This window comes from Panulirus ornatus, chromosome 32, assembly GCF_036320965.1.
Source record: "Panulirus ornatus isolate Po-2019 chromosome 32, ASM3632096v1, whole genome shotgun sequence".
NCBI classification, from domain to species: Eukaryota; Metazoa; Arthropoda; class Malacostraca; order Decapoda; family Palinuridae; genus Panulirus; species Panulirus ornatus.
Genome location: NC_092255.1, coordinates 8,596,313 through 8,618,205, shown reverse-complemented (window position 1 = coordinate 8,618,205; position 21,893 = coordinate 8,596,313). Strand labels below are relative to the sequence as shown.

Below are 21,893 nucleotides of genomic sequence, written 5' to 3'. Positions count from 1 at the left end.
AATATATATATATATATATATATATATATATATATATATATATATATATATATATATATATATATATATATATATATATATATATATATATATATATATATATTCCTATGAGTCCACGGGGAAAATGAAACACGATAAGTTCCCAAGTGCACTTTCGTGTAATAATCACATCATCAGGGGAGACATGAGAGAGAAATATAAGTCAGTTGATATATAACGAAGAGACGTAGCTAGAACGCTATTTGGTAAACATGCGATTGTCCAAGACAGACACGAGCGTATCATAAACTTATCATTTTACAAATTTTATCAACAATAAAGTTATCTAATTTGTAGAGACTATCACTAATATTAAGATCATAATTCTTTGTGTATTTAATGATACACATATTTCCTCTTTGTTAATCTTTCCTCACTAATTCTCTCCTTGTGACCAAACCATTTCAATACACCCTTTTCTGCTCTCTCAACCACACTCTTTTTACTACCACACATCTCTCTTACCCTTACATTACTTACTCGATCAAACCACCTCACACCACATATTGTCCTCAAACATCTCATTTCCAACACATCCACCCCCCTCCGCACAACTCCATCCATAGCCCACGCCTCGCAACCATACAACATTGTTGGAACCACTATTCCTTGAAACATGCCCAGTTTTGCTGTCCGAGATAACGTTCTCGCCTTCCACACATTCATCAACGCTCCCAGAGTCTTCGCCCCCTCCCCCACCCTGTGATTCACAATCCACTGCTAGGTCCACTCCCAGATATCTAAAACACTTCACTTCCTCCAGCTTTTCTCCATTCAAACTTACCTCCCAATTAACTTGCCCCTTAACCCTGCTGAAGCTAATAACCTTGCTCTTGTTCACATTTACTTTCAACTTTTTCCTTTCAAACACTTTACCTAACTCAGTCACCAACCTCTGCAGTTTCTCACCCGAATCAGCCACTATCGCTCTATCATCAGCGAACAACAACTGAATCGCGTTCCAAGCCCTCTCATCCACATCAGACTGAATACTTGCCCCTCTCTCCAACAATCATGCATTCACTTCCCTACCTAACCTCATCCATAAACAAATCAAACGACAATGGAGACATCACGCACCCCTCCAGCAAACCGACATTCACTGGGAACCAGTGACTTTCCTCTCTTCTTACTCGTAAACAAGCCTTACATCCTTGGTAAAGACTTTTCACTTCTTCTAGCAACTTACCTCCCAAACCATATACTCTTAAAACCTTCCAAACAGCATCTCTATCAACCCTATCCTATGCCTTCTCCAGATCCATAGATGCTACATACAAATCCATCTGTTTTTCTAAATATTTCTCACATACATTCTTGAAAGCAAGCACTTGATCCACACATCCTCTACCACTTCTGAAACCACACTGGTCTTCCCCAGTCTGATGCTCTGTACATGTCTTTACCCTCTCAATCAATGCCCTCCCATATGATTTCCCATGAATACTCAACAAACCTATGCCACTGTAATTTATCCCCTTCATCCCCTTTGCCTTTGTACAATGGCACTATGAATGCATTCCGCCAATCCTCAGACACTTCACTTAGATGAATACATACACTGAATATCCCTATCAACCAGTCAACAACACAGTCACCCCCTTTTTCAATAAATTCTACTGCAATGCCATCCAAACCCGCCGCCTTGCCGGCTTTCATCTTCCGCAAAACTTTCACTACATCTTTTCTATTTACAAAACTATTCCCCCTAACCCTCTAACTTCGCAAAACACCCAATATATTCCATTCTATCATCAATCACATTCAACAAACCTTCAAAATACTCACTCCAGCTCCTCACTTTATCACTTCTTTTTATTACCTCCCTATTTGCCCCCTTCACCGATGTTCCCATTTGTTCTCTTGATTTACGCACTTTGTTTAGCTCCCTCCAAAACATCTTTTTATTCTCCCTAAAATTCAATATCTCTCACCCCAACTCTCATTTGCTCTCTTTTTCACCTCTTGCACCTTTCTCTTGACCTCCTGCCGCTTTCTTTTATACATCCTCCAATCATTTGCACTACTTCCCTGCAGGTATCGTCCAAACGCCTCTCTTTTCTCTTTCAGTAACAATTTTACTTCATCCTACCACTCACTACCCTATCTAATCTGCCTACCTCCCACCTTTCTCATGCCACATCTTTTGCACAAGCCATCACTGCTCTCCCAAATACATTCCAATCCTCACCCACTCCCCTCACCTCATTGCTCACACCTTTTGCCATTCTACATTCAATCTCTCCTGGTACTTCCTCACACAGGTCTGCTTTCCAAGCTCACTTACTCTCTTCTCCCCAACATTCTTCTTTTCTGAGAGCCTCCACATATCTTCACTTTCGCCTCTACAAGATAGCGATCAGACATCACTCCAGCTGCCCCTTTCAGCACATTTAAATCCAGAAGTCTCTATTTCACATGCCTATCAATTAACACATAATCCAGTACGCCCTTTGACCATCTCTCCTACTCACATACGCATACTTATGTATATCTCTTTTTAAACCAGGTATTCCCAATCACCAGTCTTTTTTCAGCACACAAATCCACAGGCTCTTCACTATTTCCATTTACAACACTGAACACCCCATGTACACCAATTATTCCCTCAACCGCCGCATTACTCACCTTTGCATTCAAATCACCCATCACTACAACCCGGTCTCGTGCATCAAAGCTGCTAACACACTCACTCAGCTGCTCCCAAAACACTTACCCCTTATGACCTTTTTTCTCATGACCAGGTGCATCCACTTTCAGTTTTACCCACACCAATCTAGAATTTACTTTTTTGCACTCTATTATATACTCTCACAACTCCTGCTTCAGGAGTAGTGCTACAACTTCCTTTGCTCTTGTCCTCTCACCAACCTCTGACTTTACTCGTAAGACATTCCCAAACCACTCTTCCCCTTTACCCTTGAGCTTCGTTTCACTCAGAGCCAAAACATCCAGGTTCCTTTCCTCAAACATACTACCTATCTCTCCTTTTTTCTCATCTTCGTTACATCCACACACATCTAGACACCCCAATCTGAGCCTTCGAGGAGGATGAGCTCTCCCCGCCTAACTACCTCTTGTTTCCCATTTTAGAAATTATAATACGGGGGGGGTCCAGAACCCGCTTCACCCCCCTTTAGTCGCCTTTTACGACACTTAGGGGATAATATATATATATATATATATATATATATATATATATATATATATATATATATATATATATATATATATATATATATATATATATTCATTTATTTATTTATTTCGCTTTGTCGCTGTCTCCCGCGTTTGCGAGGTAGCGCAAGGAAACAGACGAGAGAAATGGCCCAACCCACCCCCATACGCATGTATATACATACACGTCCACACACGCAAATATACATACCTATACATCTCAATGTACATATATATATACACACACAGACATATACATATATACACATGTACATAATTCATAATGTCTGCCTGTATTTATTCCCATCGCCACCTCGCCACACGTGAAATGACATCTCCCTCCCCCCCTCATGTGTGCGAGGTAGCGCTAGGAAAAGACAACAAAGGCCCCATTCGTTCACACTCAGTCTCTAGCTGTCATGAAATTATGTCCGAAACCACAGCTCCCTTTCCACATCCAGGCCCCACACAACTTTCCATGGTTTACCCCAGACGCTTCACATGCCCTGATTCAATCCATTGACAGCATGTCGACCCCGGTATACCACATCGATCCAATTCACTCTATTCCTTGCACGCCTTTCACCCTCCTGTATGTTCAGGCCCCGATCACTCAAAATCTTTTTCACTCCATCTTTCCACCTCCAATTTGGTCTCCCACTTCTCCTCGTTCCCTCCACCTCCGACACATATATCCTCTTGGTCAATCTTTCCTCACTCATTCTCTCCATGTGCCCAAACCATTTCAAAACACCCTGTTCTGCTCTCTCAACCACGCTCTTTTTATTTCCACACATCTCTCTTACCCTTACATTACTTACTCGATCAAACCACCTCACACCACATATTGTCCTCAAACATCTCATTTCCAGCACATCCACCCTCCTGCGCACAACTCTATCCATAGCCCACGCCTCGCAACCATACAACATTGTTGGAACCACTATTCCTTCATATATATATATATATATATATATATATATATATATATATATATATATATATATATATATATATATATATATATATATATTTTTTTTTTCTTTTTTCTTTTAAACTATTCGCCATTTCCCGCGTTAGCGAGGTAGCATTAAGAACAGAGGACTGGGCCTTTGAGGGAATACCCTCACCTGGCCCAATTCTCTGTTCCTTCTTTTGGAAAATTAAAAAAAAAAAAAAACGAGAGGGGAGGATTTCCAGCCCCCTGCTCCCTCCCCTTTTAGTCGCCTTCTACGACACGCAGGGAATACGTGGGAAGTATTCTTAATCCCCTATCCCCAGGGATAATACATATATATATATATATATATATATATATATATATATATATATATATATATATATATATATATATATATATATATATATATATATGATAGAGTTGATAGAGATGCTCTGTGGAAGGTATTAAGAATATATGGTGTGGGAGGCAAGTTGTTAGAAGCAGTGAAAAGTTTTTATCGAGGATGTAAGGCATGTGTACGTGTAGGAAGAGAGGAAAGTGATTGGTTCTCAGTGAATGTAGGTTTGCGGCAGGGGTGTGTGATGTCTCCATGGTTGTTTAATTTGTTTATGGATGGGGTTGTTAGGGAGGTAAATGCAAGAGTCCTGGAAAGAGGGGCAAGTATGAAGTCTGTTGGGGATGAGAGAGCTTGGGAAGTGAGTCAGTTGTTGTTCGCTGATGATACAGCGCTGGTGGCTGATTCATGTGAGAAACTGCAGAAGCTGGTGACTGAGTTTGGTAAAGTGTGTGGAAGAAGAAAGTTAAGAGTAAATGTGAATAAGAGCAAGGTTATTAGGTACAGTAGGGTTGAAGGGTCAAGTCAATTGGGAGGTAAGTTTGAATGGAGAAAAACTGGAGGAAGTGAAGTGTTTTAGATATCTGGGAGTGGATCTGTCAGCGGATGGAACCATGGAAGCGGAAGTGGATCATAGGGTGGGGGAGGGGGCGAAAATTTTGGGAGCCTTGAAAAATGTGTGGAAGTCGAGAACATTATCTCGGAAAGCAAAAATGGGTATGTTTGAAGGAATAGTGGTTCCAACAATGTTGTATGGTTGCGAGGCGTGGGCTATGGATAGAGTTGTGCGCAGGAGGATGGATGTGCTGGAAATGAGATGTTTGAGGACAATGTGTGGTGTGAGGTGGTTTGATCGAGTAAGTAACGTAAGGGTAAGAGAGATGTGTGGAAATAAAAAGAGCGTGGTTGAGAGAGCAGAAGAGGGTGTTTTGAAATGGTTTGGGCACATGGAGAGAATGAGTGAGGAAAGATTGACCAAGAGGATATATGTGTCGGAGGTGGAGGGAACGAGGAGAAGAGGGAGACCAAATTGGAGGTGGAAAGATGGAGTGAAAAAGATTTTGTGTGATCGGGGCCTGAACATGCAGGAGGGTGTAAGGAGGGCAAGGAATAGAGTGAATTGGAGCGATGTGGTATACAGGGGTTGACGTGCTGTCAGTGGAGTGAATCAAGGCATGTGAGGCGTCTGGGGTGGACCATGGAAAGCTGTGTAGGTATGTATATTTGCGTGTGTGGACATGTGTATGTACATGTGTATGGGGGGGGGGGTGGGCCATTTCTTTCGTCTGTTTCCTTGCGCTACCTCGCAGACGCGGGAGACAGCGACAAAGTATAAAAAAAAAAAAAAAAAATATATTGCATTTATGGATCTGGAGAAGGCATATGAGACAGTTGATAGAGATACTCTATGGAAGATATTAAGGGTATATGGTGTGGGAGGTAAGTTACTAGAAGCAGTGAAAAGTTTTTATCGAGGATGTAAGGCATGTGTACATGTAGGAAGAGAGGAAGTGATTGGTTCACAATGAATGTTGGTTTGCGGCAGGGGTGCGTGATGTCTGCATGGTTATTTAATTTTCTATTGATGGGGTTGTTAGGGAGGTGAATGCAAGAGTTTTGGAGAGAGGGGCAAGTATGGAATCTTGTGGATGAGAGAGCTTGGGAAGTGAGTCAGTTGTTATTCGCTGATGATACAGCGCTGGTGGCTGATTTTGGTGAGAAACTGCAGAAGTTGGTGACTGAGTTTGGTAAAGTGTGTGAAAGAAGAAAGGTGAGAGTAAATATGAATAAAAGCAAGATTATTAGGTTCAGTAGGGTTGAAGGAAAAGTTAATTAGGAGGTAAATTTGAATGGAGAAAAGCTGGAGGAAATGAAGTGTTTTAGATATCTGGGAGTGGATTTGGCAGCGGATGGAAACATGGAAGCGGAAGTGAGTCACAGGATGGGGGAGGGGGCGAAGGTTCTGGGAGCGTTGAAGAGTGTGTAGAAGGCGAGAACGTTATCTCGGAGATCAAAAATGGGTATGTTTGAAGGAATAGTGGTTCCAACAATGCTATATGGTTGCGAGGCATGGGCTATAGATAGAGTTGTGCGGTGGAGGGTGGATATCTTTAAAATGAAATGTTTGAGCACAATATGTGGTGTGAGGTGGTTTGATTGATTAAGTAATGAAAGGGTAACAGAGATGTGTGGTAGTAAACAGAGTGTGGTTGAGAGAGCAGAAGAGGGTGTATTAAAATGGTTTGGCCACATGGAAAGAATGGGTTAGGAAAGATTGACTAAGAAGATATATGTGTCAGAGGTGAAGGAACGAGGAGAAGTGGGACACCAAATTGGAGGTGGAAGATGGAGTGAAAAAGATTTTGAGCAATCGGGGCCTGAACATACAGGAGGGTGAAAGGCGTGCAAGGAATAGAGTGAATTGGAACGTGTGTTATACCGTGGTCGACGTGCTGTCAAGGGATTCAGCCAGGGCATATGAAGTGTCTGGGGTAAATCACGGAAAGTTTTGTGGGGCCTGGATATGGAAAGGGAGCTGTGGTTTCGGTGCATTACACATGACAGCTAGAGACCGTGTGAACGAATGTGGCTTTTGTTGTCTTTTCCTACCGCTACCCGCACGTGAGGGGGGAGGGGGGTGCCTTTTCATTTGTAGCGGGGTGGCCGCGAGAATGGATGAAGGCAGCAAGTATGAATATATACATGTGTATATACGTATATGTCTGTATGTATATGTATGTATACGTTGAAATGTATAGTTATGTATATGTTAGTGTGTGAGCATTTATGTATAAACATGTGCATGTGGGTGGGTTTGGCCATTTTTTCGTCTGTTTCCTTGCGCTACCTCGCTAATGCGGAAGACAGCGACGAAGTATGATATATATATATAGTGGTGATGTGAGAAGGAGATGGAGTGAGTATTTTGAAGGTTTGTTGAATGTGTTTGATGATAGAGTGGCAGATATAGGGTGTTTTGGTCGAGGTGGTGTGCAAAGTGAGAGGGTTAGGGAAAATGATTTGGTAAACAAAGAAGAGGTAGTAAAAGCTTTGCGGAAGATGAAAGCCGGCAAGGCAGCAGGTTTGGATGGTATTGCAGTGGAATTTATTAAAAAAGGGGGTGACTGTATTGTTGACTGGTTGGTAAGGTTATTTAATGTATGTATGACTCATGGTGAGGTGCCTGAGGATTGGCGGAATGCGTGCATAGTGCCATTGTACAAAGGCAAAGGGGATAAGAGTGAGTGCTCAAATTACAGAGGTATAAGTTTGTTGAGTATTCCTGGTAAATTATATGGGAGGGTATTGATTGAGAGGGTGAAGGCATGTACAGAGCATCAGATTGGGGAAGAGCAGTGTGGTTTCAGAAGTGGTAGAGGATGTGTGGATCAGGTGTTTGCTTTGAAGAATGTATGTGAGAAATACTTAGAAAAGCAAATGGATTTGTATGTAGCATTTATGGATCTGGAGAAGGCATATGATAGAGTTGATAGAGATGCTCTGTGGAAGGTATTAAGAATATATGGTGTGGGAGGCAAGTTGTTAGAAGCAGTGAAAAGTTTTTATCGAGGATGTAAGGCATGTGTGCGTGTAGGAAGAGAGGAAAGTGATTGGTTCTCAGTGAATGTAGGTTTGCGGCAGGGGTGTGTGATGTCTCCATGGTTGTTTAATTTGTTTATGGATGGGGTTGTTAGGGAGGTGTATGCAAGAGTTTTGGAAAGAGGGGCAAGTATGAAGTCTGTTGGGGATGAGAGAGCTTGGGAAGTGAGTCAGTTGTTGTTCGCTGATGATACAGCGCTGGTGGCTGATTCATGTGAGAAACTGCAGAGGCTGGTAACTGAGTTTGGTAAAGTGTGTGAAAGAAGAAAGTTGAGAGTAAATGTGAATAAGAGCAAGGTTATTAGGTACAGTATGGTTGAGGGTCAAGTCAATTGAGAGGTGAGTTTGAATGGAGAAAAACTGGAGGAAGTGAAGTGTTTTAGATATCTGGGAGTGGATCTGGCAGCGGATGGAACCATGGAAGCGGAAGTGGATCATAGGGTGGGGGAGGGGGCGAAAATTCTGGGAGCCTTGAAGAATGTGTGGAAGTCGAGAACAGTATCTCGGAAAGCAAAAATGGGTATGTTTGAAGGAATAGTGGTTCCAACAATGTTGTATGGTTGCGAGGCGTGGGCTATGGATAGAGTTGTGCGCAGGAGGATGGATGTGCTGGAAATGAGATGTTTGAGGACAATGTGTGGTGTGAGGTGGTTTGATCGAGTAAGTAACGTAAGGGTAAGAGAGATGTGTGGAAATAAAAAGAGCGTGGTTGAGAGAGCAGAAGAGGGTGTTTTGAAATGGTTCGGGCACATGGAGAGAATGAGTGAGGAAAGATTGACCAAGAGAATATATGTGTCGGAGGTGGAGGGAACGAGGAGAAGAGGGAGACCAAATTGGAGGTGGGAAGATGGAGTGAAAAAGATTTTGTGTGATCGGGGCCTGAACATGCAGGAGGGTGAAAGGAGGGCAAGGAATAGAGTGAATTGGAGCGTTGTGGTATACCGGGGTTGACGTGCTGTCAGTGGATTGAATCAAGGCATGTGAAGCGTCTGGGGTAAACCATGGAAAGCTGTGTAGGTATGTATATTTGCGTGTGTGGACGTATGTATATACATGTGTATGGGGGTGGGTTGGGCCATTTCTTTCGTCTGTTTCCTTGCGCTACCTCGCAAACGCGGGAGACAGCGACAAAGCAAAAAAAAAAAAAAAAAAAAAAATATATATATATATATATATATATATATGTGTGTGTGTGTGTGTGTGTGTGTGTACGAACATAGTGCATGGAAACGCGCACCTTCATAGAACATACAAACCTCCAACAGCCAGGATCGAACCCGGGACCCCTGTGCAAGAGGCGGGAATGCTAGGCCCATAGCCTAGCGGTTAGCATTCCCGCCTCTTGCACAGGGGTCCCGGGTTCGTTCCTGGCTGTTGGGGGTTTGTATGATATATATATATGCCCCAGATTAGCATCTTGCTCTTAGAATATACGTTAAATGAACAAAGAACAATTGTACCTGTTTCGTTTACCAGAAACCAAGTTTCAGGCATCTAAGTATCATAGTAACGTTCACGGGTAAGTTCCTCATTAACATTACTCATTAAAAGTTTTAAGAAAATAGAATAACTCCAGTTTCAGTGTTGAGACAGGAACAGAAATCCCTAATGCATCATATGCGTACAGGTTTAAGGTGAAACTTTCTTTTCCTTCGCAGGCACTCGTAGGGAAACGTGACGCCCAGGGCGACAACTGGTTTTGCGCCGGTGCTCTCATCAACGACCAGTGGGTCCTCACAGCACTCCACTGCTTCCTACGAATGTAAGTGGAGTAAAATTCAACACAGGTGGTGTAATGTTGGGAGAATTAGGGGGCGAGACGTGGTCGTAGGCAACGGCCGCCACTGTAAAAGAAGGAAGATTTTTAACCGATCATTATGTAAATAGCTTTGGCCTATGACATACCATTCCCAGACAACTGCTTATCCCGGCTGTAAACAGAAGTATATCTACTGTCATGTCTCACAAAGCTGGATATCATATAACTCTCCGTTTTGCTGTTGTTACAGCCAGATGCACTGTATCTTCTAACAGGCATAACTACAGTCATTTTTTTCAGGCGACTCTTGCTCTTGTCATCATAAACGCGAGAAATCTTTTCGAAGGTCATACATCTAATATATCTTTCAGTTGTCATAAAGTTACGATATCCACTTTGATCTGTTTAATTAAAAGCTGATGAACAGATGCTGAACTCCGTTCCCACTTATCACCTCTGAATCAGCAGGATGTACTGAGAAAACCCCTAGATCTTGATAAAGGATACAAAATCATCATTCACCAATACGGCATATCTGAAATATGAACACTAACACTCGTGCATCCAGTCTGATGCAGTCTCTGTTTTCTGGTTATGAAGGAATCTGTATTACAATAAACAGTCTGTTCAAGGTTGTATGTTTGGCATCTCTTAAGAATCTTTTTAGGATAAATGATACGTGGTTATTGATCTTCCGAACTTTACGCGGTCTTAGAAAGCATAAGATTCTTATGGCTGAACATCATCTGTTCTATTTGTTCTCGAAACAAGATTCCATTAGAGTTGAATGATGCATGGGATTAAGATATTAAGATCTTAGAAGGCTATGTGATTTTTTAAGACGGAACATTAAGTTCTTATGCAAAGCTAAGGCAATTTTAAGGATGAATATTGTATGGTTTTTAAGGGTGTATGTTACATGTATTTAACAATCTACCAATTTTTTTTCAGGCTGAAATACACCATGATTCTCTTACGCTTGAATACGATTCTTTTGAGGCTAGATATTACATGTTCGTACTACCCTATGGTTCTTTTCAACTTGAGTGTTCAATGTTTATTGCACACTTTTCATTCTTTTGAGTTGAATGTCTACATGTCCTTATCCTACGATCCTTTCGAGACCGAATGTCGCCCCCACAACTGTCACCACCCTAATGGCCATTTCAGACAAGCCAACGTCGTGCGTCTTGGAGAACACGACTACAACGACGATTTCGACGGTGCAAATCACGAAGACTACGACGTGGCCGATACCATCACGTACCCAGGCTACAAACACCCGGAGGCTTACCATGACCTTGCGCTCCTCAAACTGAGTCGTAAAGTCCAACTGCAGGTTAGATTTAGGGCTAACCTCCTGCTACCCACACGTTTGAAGCTTTCTCTTCTGTCAAATTGTATTCTTAACTCCCAGATGAGTTGTGGATTCTTTGTTCTCATTACTAAGTTATCTGTTACGTTAATTGAGATGGCAGGGCCTATTCAAGACCGTCTCATTAACGCTTTATATTATTTATCTTTTATTTATTATACTTTGTCGCTGTCTCCCGCGTTTGCGAGGTAGCGCAAGGAAACAGACGAAAGAAATGGCCCAACCCCCCCCCCATACATATGTATATACATACGTTCACACACGCAAATATACATACCTACACAGCTTTCCATGGTTTACCCCAGACGCTTCACATGCCTTGATTCAATCCACTGACAGCACGTCAACCCCGGTATACCACATCGCTCCAATTCACTCTATTCCTTGCCCTCCTTTCACCCTCCTGCATGTTCAGGCCCCGATCACACAAAATCTTTTTCACTCCATCTTTCCACCTCCAATTTGGTCTCCCTCTTCTCCTCGTTCCCTCCACCTCCGACACATATATCCTCTTGGTCAATCTTTCCTCACTCATTCTCTCCATGTGCCCAAACCATTTCAAAACACCCTCTTCTGCTCTCTCAACCACGCTCTTTTTATTTCCACACATCTCTCTTACCCTTACGTTACTCACTCGATCAAACCACCTCACACCACACATTGTCCTCAAACATCTCATTTCCAGCACATCCATCCTCCTGCGCACAACTCTATCCATAGCCCACGCCTCGCAACCATACAACATTGTTGGAACCACTATTCCTTCAAACATACCCATTTTTGCTTTCCAAGATAATGTTCTCGACTTCCACACATTCTTCAGGGCCCCCAGAATTTTCGCCCCCTCCCCCACCCTATGATCCACTTCCGCTTCCATGGTTCCATCCGCTGCCAGATCCACTCCCAGATATCTAAAACACTTCACTTCCTCCAGTTTTTCTCCATTCAAACTCACCTCCCAATTGACTTGACCCTCAACCCTACTGTACCTAATAACCTTGCTCTTATTCACATTTACTCTTAACTTTCTTCTTCCACACACTTTACCAAACTCAGTCACCAGCTTCTGCAGTTTCTCACATGAATCAGCCACCAGCGCTGTATCATCAGCGAACAACAACTGACTCACTTCCCAAGCTCTCTCATCCCCAACAGACTTCATACTTGCCCCTCTTTCCAAAACTCTTGCATTTATCTCCCTAACAACCCCATCCATAAACAAATTAAACAACCATGGAGACATCACACACCCCTGCCGCAAACCTACATTCACTGAGAACCAATCACTTTCCTCTCTTCCTGCACGTACACATGCCTTACATCCTCGATAAAAACTTTTCACTGCTTCTAACAACTTTCCTCCCACACCATATATTCTTAATACCTTCCACAGAGCATCTCTATCAACTCTATCATATGATGTAAATGTTGCCTTCAATAATACTATAAAGAATATCTTAATCAGGAATTCACCAGAAAATGCTCCTGGATGCATCTATAAAGTGCCATGTAGAAATTGTGATAAGTTTTATGTTGGGCAGACTGGTAAGGATTTTTCTGTTAGACTTGAGCAGCATAAATATAGTATAAGAATGGGACAAGAATCAATTGCCTTGTTTAATCACATTGAATACTATGATCATTGTACTGACTGGAGTAATGCCATCTCAGTTATTAACTCTATTACCATGAGAAATATCACTGAATCTGCTATTATTATTAATTATTTTTTATTATACTTTGTCGCTGTCTCCCGCGTTTGCGAGGTAGCGCAAGTGAACTTACGAAAGAAATGGGCCAACCCCCCCCCCCCATACACATGAATAATACCTACGTCCACACAGCAAATAAAAACCTGTAACCAACACAGCTTACCATGGTTTTACCCCCAGACGGCTTCACATTCCTAGATTCCATCCCCTGACAGCACGTCAACCCCGGTAAATCCACAAGATCGCTCCAATTACTCTAATCCTTGCCTCCTTTCACCCTCCTGCATATTCAGGCCCCGAACACACAAAATCTTTTTCACTCCATCTTTCCACCTCCAATTTGGTCTCACTCTTCTCCTCGTTCCCTCCACCTCCGACACATATATCCTCTTGTCAATCTTTCCTCACTCATTCTCTCCATGTGCCCAAACCACTTCAAAACACCCTCTTCTGCTCTCTCAACCACGCTCTTTATATATATATATATATATATATATATATATATATATATATATATATATATATATATATATATATATATATATATATATATATAATATATATATATATATATATATATATATATATATATATTATATTTATATATATATATATATATATATATATATATATATATATATATATATATATATATATATATATTTTTTTTTTTTTTTTTTATACTTTGTCGCTGTCTCCCGCGTTTGCGAGGTAGCGCAAGGAAACAGACGAAAGAAATGGCCCAACCCCCCCCATACACATGTACATACACACGTCCACACACGCAAATATACATACCTACACAGCTTTCCTTGGTTTACCCGGACGCTTCACATGCCTTGATTCAATCCACTGACAGCACGTCAACCCCTGTATACCACATCGCTCCAATTCACTCTATTCCTTGCCCTCCTTTCACCCTCCTGCATGTTCAGGCCCCGATCACACAAAATCCTTTTCACTCCATCTTTCCACCTCCAATCTGGTCTCCCTCTTCTCCTCGTTCCCTCCACCTCCGACACATATATCCTCTTGGTCAATCTTTCCTCACTCATTCTCTCCATGTGCCCAAACCATTTCAAAACACCCTCTTCTGCTCTCTCAACCACGCTCTTTTTATTTCCACACATCTCTCTTACCCTTACGTTACTTACTCGATCAAACCACCTCACACCACACATTGTCCTCAAACATCTCATTTCCAGCACATCCATCCTCCTGCGCACAACTCTATCCATAGCCCACGCCTCGCAACCATACAACATTGTTGGAACTACTATTCCTTCAAACATACCCATTTTTGCTTTCCGGGATAATGTTCTCGACTTCCACACATTTTTCAAGGCTCCCAAAATTTTCGCCCCCTCCCCCACCCTATGATCCACTTCCGCTTCCATGGTTCCATCCGCTGACAGATCCACTCCCAGATATCTAAAACACTTCACTTCCTCCAGTTTTTCTCCATTCAAACTCACCTCCCAATTGACTTGACCCTCAACCCTACTGTACCTAATAACCTTGCTCTTATTCACATTTACTCTTAACTTTCTTCTTCCACACACTTTACCAAACTCCGTTACCAGCTTCTGCAGTTTCTCACATGAATCCGCCACCAGCGCTGTATCATCAGCGAACAACAACTGACTCACTTCCCAAGCTCTCTCATCCCCAACAGACTTCATACTTGCCCCTCTTTCCAAGACTCTTGCATTTACCTCCCTAACAACCCCATCCATAAACAAATTAAACAACCATGGAGACATCACACACCCCTGCCGCAAACATACATTCACTGAGAACCAATCACTTTCCTCTCTTCCTACACGTACACATGCCTTACATCCTCGATAAAAACTTTTCACTGCTTCTAACAACTTGCCTCCCACACCATATATTCTTAATACCTTCCACAGAGCATCTCTATCAACTCTATCATATGCCTTCTCCAGATCCATAAATGCTACATACAAATCCATTTGCTTTTCTAAGTATTTCTCACATACATTCTTCAAAGCAAACACCTGATCCACACATCCTCTACCACTTCTGAAACCACACTGCTCTTCCCCAATCTGATGCTCTGTACATGCCTTCACCCTCTCAATCAATACCCTCCCATATAATTTACCAGGAATACTCAACCAACTTATACCTCTGTAATTTGAGGTTAGTAGTAGTTTTTATGCACGTGACCGGGTTATAATGATGGGTGATTTGATTGCAAAGGTGAGTAATATGGCAGTTGAGGGAACAATTGGTGTACATGGGGTGTTCAGTGCTGTAAATGGAAATGGTGAAAAGCTTGTAGATTTTTGTGCTGAAAAAGGATTGGTGATTGGGAATACCTCGTTTAAAAAGAGATATACATAAGTATACGTATTTAAGTAGGAGAGATGGCCAGAGAATGTTGTTGGATTACTTGTTAATTGATAGGCGCGTGAAAGAGAGACTTTTGGATGTTAATGTGCTAAGAGGTGCAACTGGAGGGATGCCTGATTATTATCTTGCGGAGACGAAGGTGAAGATTTGTGGATGTTTTCAGAAAAGAAGAGAGAATGTTGGGGTGAAGAGAATGGTGAGAGTAAGTGAGCTTGGGAAGGAGACTTGTGTGAGGAAGTACCAGGAAAGACTAAGTGGAGAGTGGAAAAAGGTGAGAACAAAGGACGTAAGGGGAGTGGGGGAAGAATGGGATGTATTTAGGGAAGCAGTGATGGATTGCGCAAAAGATGCTTCTGTCATGAGAAGCGTGGGAGGTGGGCAGATTAGAAAGAGTAGTGAGTGGTGGGATGAAGAAGTAAGATTACTAGTGAAAGAGAAGAGAGAGGCATTTGGACGATTTTTGCAGGGAAATAATGCAAATGACTGGGAGATGCATAAAAGAAAGAGGCAGGAGGTCAAGAAAAAGGTGAAAGAGGTGAAAAGGAGGGCAAATGAGAGTTGGGGTGAGAGAGTATCATTAAATTTTAGAGACTAAAAAGACGTTTTGGAAAGAGGTAAATATTGTGCGTAAGACAAAAGAACAAATAGGATCATCGGTGAAGGGGGCTAATGGGGAGGTAATAACAAGTAGTGGTGATGTGGCAAGGAGATGGAGTGAGTATTTTGAAGGTTTTTGTTGAATGTATAAGATCATAGAGTGGCAGATATACAGTGTTTTGGTCGAGGTAGTGAGCGAAGTGAGAGAGTTACGGAGAATGGTTTGGTAAACATAGAAGAGGTAGTAAAGGCTTTGCGGAAGATGAAAGCCGGCAAGACAGGGAGTTTGGATGGTATTGCAGTGGAATTTATTAAAAAAGGATTGACTGTGTTGTTGACTGGTTGGTAATGATATTTAATGTATGTATGACTCATGGGGAGGTACCTCAGGATTGGCGGAATGCATGCATACTGCCATTGTACAAAGGCAAAGGGGATAAGAGTGAGTTCTCAAATTACATAGGTATAAGTTATTAATATTCCTGAGAAATTATTTGGGAGGGTATTGATTGAGAGGGTGAAAGCATGTACAGGGCATCAGATTCGGGAGGAGTAGTGTGGTTCCAGAAGTGGTAGAGGATGTGTGGATCAGGTGTTTGCTTTGAAAAATGCATGTGAGAAATGCTTAGAAAAGCCAATGGATTTGTATGTAGCATCTATGGATCTGGAGAAGGTATATGATAGAGTTGATAGAGATGCTCTGTGGAAGGTATTAAGAATATGTGGCGTGGGACGCAAGTTGCTAGAAGCAGTGAAAAGTTTTTATCGAGTACGTAAGGCATGTGTACGAGTCGGAAGAGGGGAAAGTGATTGGTTCTCAGTGAATGATGGTTTGCGGCAGGGGTGCGTGATGTTTCCATGGCTGTTTAATTTGTTTATGGTTGGGGTTGTTAGGGAGGTGAATGCAAGAGTTTTTGAGAGATGGGCAAGTATGCAGTCTGTTGTGGATGAGAGGGCTTAGATAATGAGTCAGTTGTAGTCCGCTGATGATACAGTGCTGGTGGCTGATTCGTGTGAGAAACTGCAGAAGCTGGTGACTGAGTTTGATAAAGGGTGTGAAAGAAGAAAGCTGAGAGTAAATGTGAATAAGAGCAAGGCTATTAGGTACAGTAGGGTTGAGGGACAAGTCAATTGGGAGGTAAGTTTGAATGGAGAAAAACTGGAGGAAGTAAAGTGTTTTAGATATCTGGGACTGGATTTAGCAGCGGATGGAATCATGGAAGCAGACGTGAGTCACAGGGTGGGGAAGGGGCGAAGCTTCTGAGAGCGTTGAAAAATGTGTGAAGTCGAGAACGTTATCTTGGAAAGCAAAAATGGGTATGTTTTAAGGAATAGTGGTTCCAACAATGTTGTATGGTTGCGAGGCGTGGGCTATGGATAGAGTTGTGCGCAGGAGGATGGATGTGCTGGAAATGAGATGTTTGAGGACAATGTGTGGTGTGAGGTGGTTTGATCGAGTGAGTAACGTAAGGGTAAGAGAGATGTGTGGAAATAAAAAGAGCGTGGTTGAGAGAGCAGAAGAGGGTGTTTTGAAATGGTTTGGTCACATGGAGAGAATGAGTAAGGAAAGATTGACCAAGAGGATATATGTGTCGGAGGTGGAGGGAACGAGGAGAAGAGGGAGACCAAATTGGAGGTGGAAAGATGGAGTGAAAAAGATTTTGTGTGATCGGGGCCTGAACATGCAGGAGGGTGAAAGGAGGGCAAAGAATAGAGTGAATTGGAGCGATGTGGTATACCGGGGTTGACGTGCTGTCAGTGGATTGAATCAAGGCATGTGTATGGGGGTGGGTTGGGCCATTTCTTTCGTCTGTTTCCTTGCGCTACCTCGCAAACGCGGGAGACAGCGACAAAGCAAAAAAAAAAAAAAAAAATATATATATATATATATATATATAATATATATATATATATATATTGCGAGGTAGCGCAAGGAAACAGTCGAAAAAAAGGCCTAACCCACCCACATACAAATGTATATACAGACACGTCCACACACGCACATATACACATTCTTCAAGGCTCCCAGAATTTTCGCCCCCTCCCCCACCCTATGATCCACTTCCGCTTCCATGGTTCCATCCGCTGCCAGATCCACTCCCAGATATCTAAAACACTTCACTTCCTCCAGTTTTTCTCCATTCAAACTCACCTCTCAAGTGAATTGACCCTCAACCCTACTGTACCTAATAACCTTGCTCTTATTCACATTTACTCTTAACTTTCTTCTTTCACACACTTTACCAAACTCAGTCACCAGCTTCTGCAGTTTCTCACATGAATCAGCCACCAGCGCTGTATCATCAGCGAACAACAACTGACTCACTTCCCAAGCTCTCTCATCCCCAACAGACTTCATACTTGCCCTTCTTTCCAAAACTCTTGCATTCACCTCCCTAACAACCCCATCCATAAACAAATTAAACAACCATGGAGACATCACACACCCCTGCCGCAAACCTACATTCACTGAGAACCAATCACTTTCCTCTCTTCCTACACGTACACATGCCTTACATCCTCGATAAAAACTTTTCACTGCTTCTAACAACTTGCCTCCCACACCACATATTCTTAATACCTTCCACAGAGCATCTCTATCAACTCTATCATATGCCTTCTCCAGATCCATAAATGCTACATACAAATCCATTTGCTTTTCTAAGTATTTCTCACATACATTCTTCAAAGCAAACACCTGATCCACACATCCTCTACCACTTCTGAAACCAGACTGCTCTTCCCCAATCTGATGCTCTGTACATGCCTTCACCCTCTCAATCAATACCCTCCCATATAATTTGCCAGGAATACTCAACAAACTTATACCTCTGTAATTTGAGCACTCACTCTTATCCCCTTTGCCTTTGTACAATGGCACTATGCACGCATTCCGCCAATCCTCAGGCACCTCAACATGAGTCATACACACATTAAATAACCTTACCAACCAGTCAACAATACAGTCACCCCCTTTTTTAATAAATTCCACTGCAATACCATCCAAACCTGCTGCCTTGCCGCTTTCATCTTCCGCAAAGCTTTTACTGCCTCTTCTCTGTTTACCAACTCATTTTCCCCAACCCTCGCACTTTGCACACCACCTCGACCAAAACACCCTATATCTGCCACTCTATCATCAAACACTTTCAACAAACCTTCAAAATACTCACTCCATCTCCTTCTCACATCACCACTACTTGTTATCACCTCCCCATTTGCGCCCTTCACTGAAGTTCCCATTTGCTCCCTTGTCTTACGCACTTTATTTACCTCCTTCCAGAACATCTTTTTATTCTCCCTAAAATTTAATGATACTCTCTCACCCCAACTCTCATTTGCCCTTTTTTTCACCTCTTGCACCTTTCTCTTGACCTCCTGTCTCTTTCTTTTATACCTCTCCCACTCAATTGCATTTTTTCCCTGCAAAAATCGTCCAAATGCCTCTCTCTTCTCTTTCACTAATACTCTTACTTCTTCATCCCACCACTCACTACCCTTTCTAATCAACCCACCTCCCACTCTTCTCATGCCACAAGCATCTTTTGCGCAATCCATCACTGATTTCCTAAATACATCCCATTCCTCCCCCACTCCCCTTACTTCCATTGTTCTCACCTTTTTCCATTCTGTACTCAGTCTCTCCTGGTACTTCCTCACACAAGTCTCCTTCCCAAGCTCACTTACTCTCACCATCCTCTTCACCCCAACATTCACTCTTCTTTTCTGAAAACCCATACAAATCTTCACCATAGCCTCCACAAGATAATGATCAGACATCCCTCCAGTTGCACCTCTCAGCACATTAACATCCAAAAGTCTCTCTTTCGCTCTCCTGTCAATTAACACGTAATCTAATAACGCTCTCTGGCCACATCTCCTACTTACATAAGTATACTTATGTATATCTTGCTTTTTAAACCAGGTATTCCCAATCATTAGTCCTTTTTCAGCACATAAATCTACAAGCTCTTCACCATTTCCATTTACAACACTGAACACCCCATGTATACCAATTATTCCCTCAACTGCCACATTACTCACCTTTGCATTCAAATCACCCAACACTGTAACCCGGTCTCGTGCATCAAAACCACTAACACACTCATTCAGCTGCTCCCAAAACACTTGCCTCTCATGATCTTTCTTCTCATGCCCAGGTGCATATGCACCAATAATCACCCATCTCTCTCCATCAACTTTCAGTTTTACCCATATTAATCGAGAATTTACTTTCTTACATTCTATCACATTCTTCCACAACCCCTGTTTCAGGAGTACTGCTACTCCTTCCCTTGCTCTTGTCCTCTCACTAACCCCTGACTTTACTCCCAAGACATTCCCAAACCACTCTTCCCCTTTACCCTTGAGCTTCGTTTCACTCAGAGCCAAAACATCCAGGTTCCTTTCCTCAAACATACTACCTATCTCTCCTTTTTTCACATCTTGGTTACATCCACACACATTTAGGCACCCCAATCTGAGCCTTCGAGGAGGATGAGCACTCCCCGCGTGACTCCTTCTGTTTCCCATTTTAGAAAGTTAAAAAAAAAAAATACAAGGAGGGGAGGATTTCTGGCCCCCCGCTCCCGTCCCCTCTAGTCGCTTTCTACGACACGCGAGGAATGCGTGGGAAGTATTCTTTCATCCCTATCCCCAGGGATAATATACATATATATATACACATACACACACATACACACACACACGCACACATACACACACACACACATACATATATATACATGTGAAAAATGTAAGAAACAATTTAGAAAACTGAAACTTCTAGCTTGAAATGAAATGAAAAAATGAATGTCACATAATGGTTCAACCTCTGGCTATGGAAAGGAAATGTTTAATTTATTTACACAAACGTCAATAGTAGTTCTCATCAATTTAACCACTGTATCAATAAGCTTCATTGTCTAAGCTACATTTTTTCCAATTTCACTATTTTCTTGTCAAAGCACCATGTATAAAAACTATCACTCCAGTAACACAACTATAAACATTTACTTCCCCTTTAAAAAAAAAGTTCTGGGGAAGTCTGTCTCGATACACTGCGGGACACTCTACCACCTGGCGAGGTTTGTGTTGCAATGGTTCTTGATTCACAAACGTAGTAGCATCACTGGTGGGCCAAGGTAGTTCCGTTGGCGAAGAGGAGCTCATGAAACCTTGTTCACTAGACTTCATTTGCATCATTTCTTGCATCAATATTATTTGAAGATCCTTCATTGTTAAGGAACATCCATGTACGCAAATTTGTGTACTGCAATGACTGCCATGGTTATGCCCATCAAACTTCCATGACAACTGGCTATTTTACACCCAACCCTCCATTTCCTTGTGATTCTTCCAAATGTGGCTGATTCTTCTTCTTCTCTACATGGCCCGAACAATGTTCACACTCATCTTCTGAGTCTGAGCTGCTTTCATTGAGTTCATGTGGTTTCACATACACACAACATCACAGGAGTGCGTGCGAAGATAATATACAATCTAGCCTGAGCCAGATACCCATTTTATCGACCAGCCATCAGGGGTGGATGAACGTCTAGATTGACTGAGGACCGACAGCCGCAACCAGGTTTCCTGCTTATGCACTCGACCACTTCATTATGCACTCGACCACTTCATTATGCACTCGACCACTTCATTATGCACTCGACCACTTCATTATGCACTCGACCACTTCATCATGCACTCGACCACTTCATTATACACTCGACCACTTCATTATACACTCGACCACTTCATTATGCACTCGACCACTTCATTATGCACTCGACCACTTCATTATACACTCGACCACTTCATTATACACTCGACCACTTCATTATGCACTCGACCACTTCATTATACACTCGACCACATCATTATACACTCGACCACTTCATTATACACTCGACCACTTCATTATACACTCGACCACTTCATTATGCACTCGACCACTT

At 42.2% G+C, this 21,893-nt stretch overlaps 1 protein-coding gene across 1 annotated transcript in view; it reads left to right on the top strand.

Moving 5' to 3' along the window:
• Positions 1 to 21,893, top strand: part of LOC139759038 (venom protease-like) — a 51,914-nt gene that overhangs the window by 20,676 nt on the left and 9,345 nt on the right. Inside the window, exons 5-6 of the mRNA XM_071680941.1 lie at positions 9,773 to 9,876; positions 11,044 to 11,212. Coding sequence (XP_071537042.1) covers positions 9,773 to 9,876; positions 11,044 to 11,212 — 273 coding nt within the window. The remainder of the gene's footprint in view (positions 1 to 9,772; positions 9,877 to 11,043; positions 11,213 to 21,893) is intronic.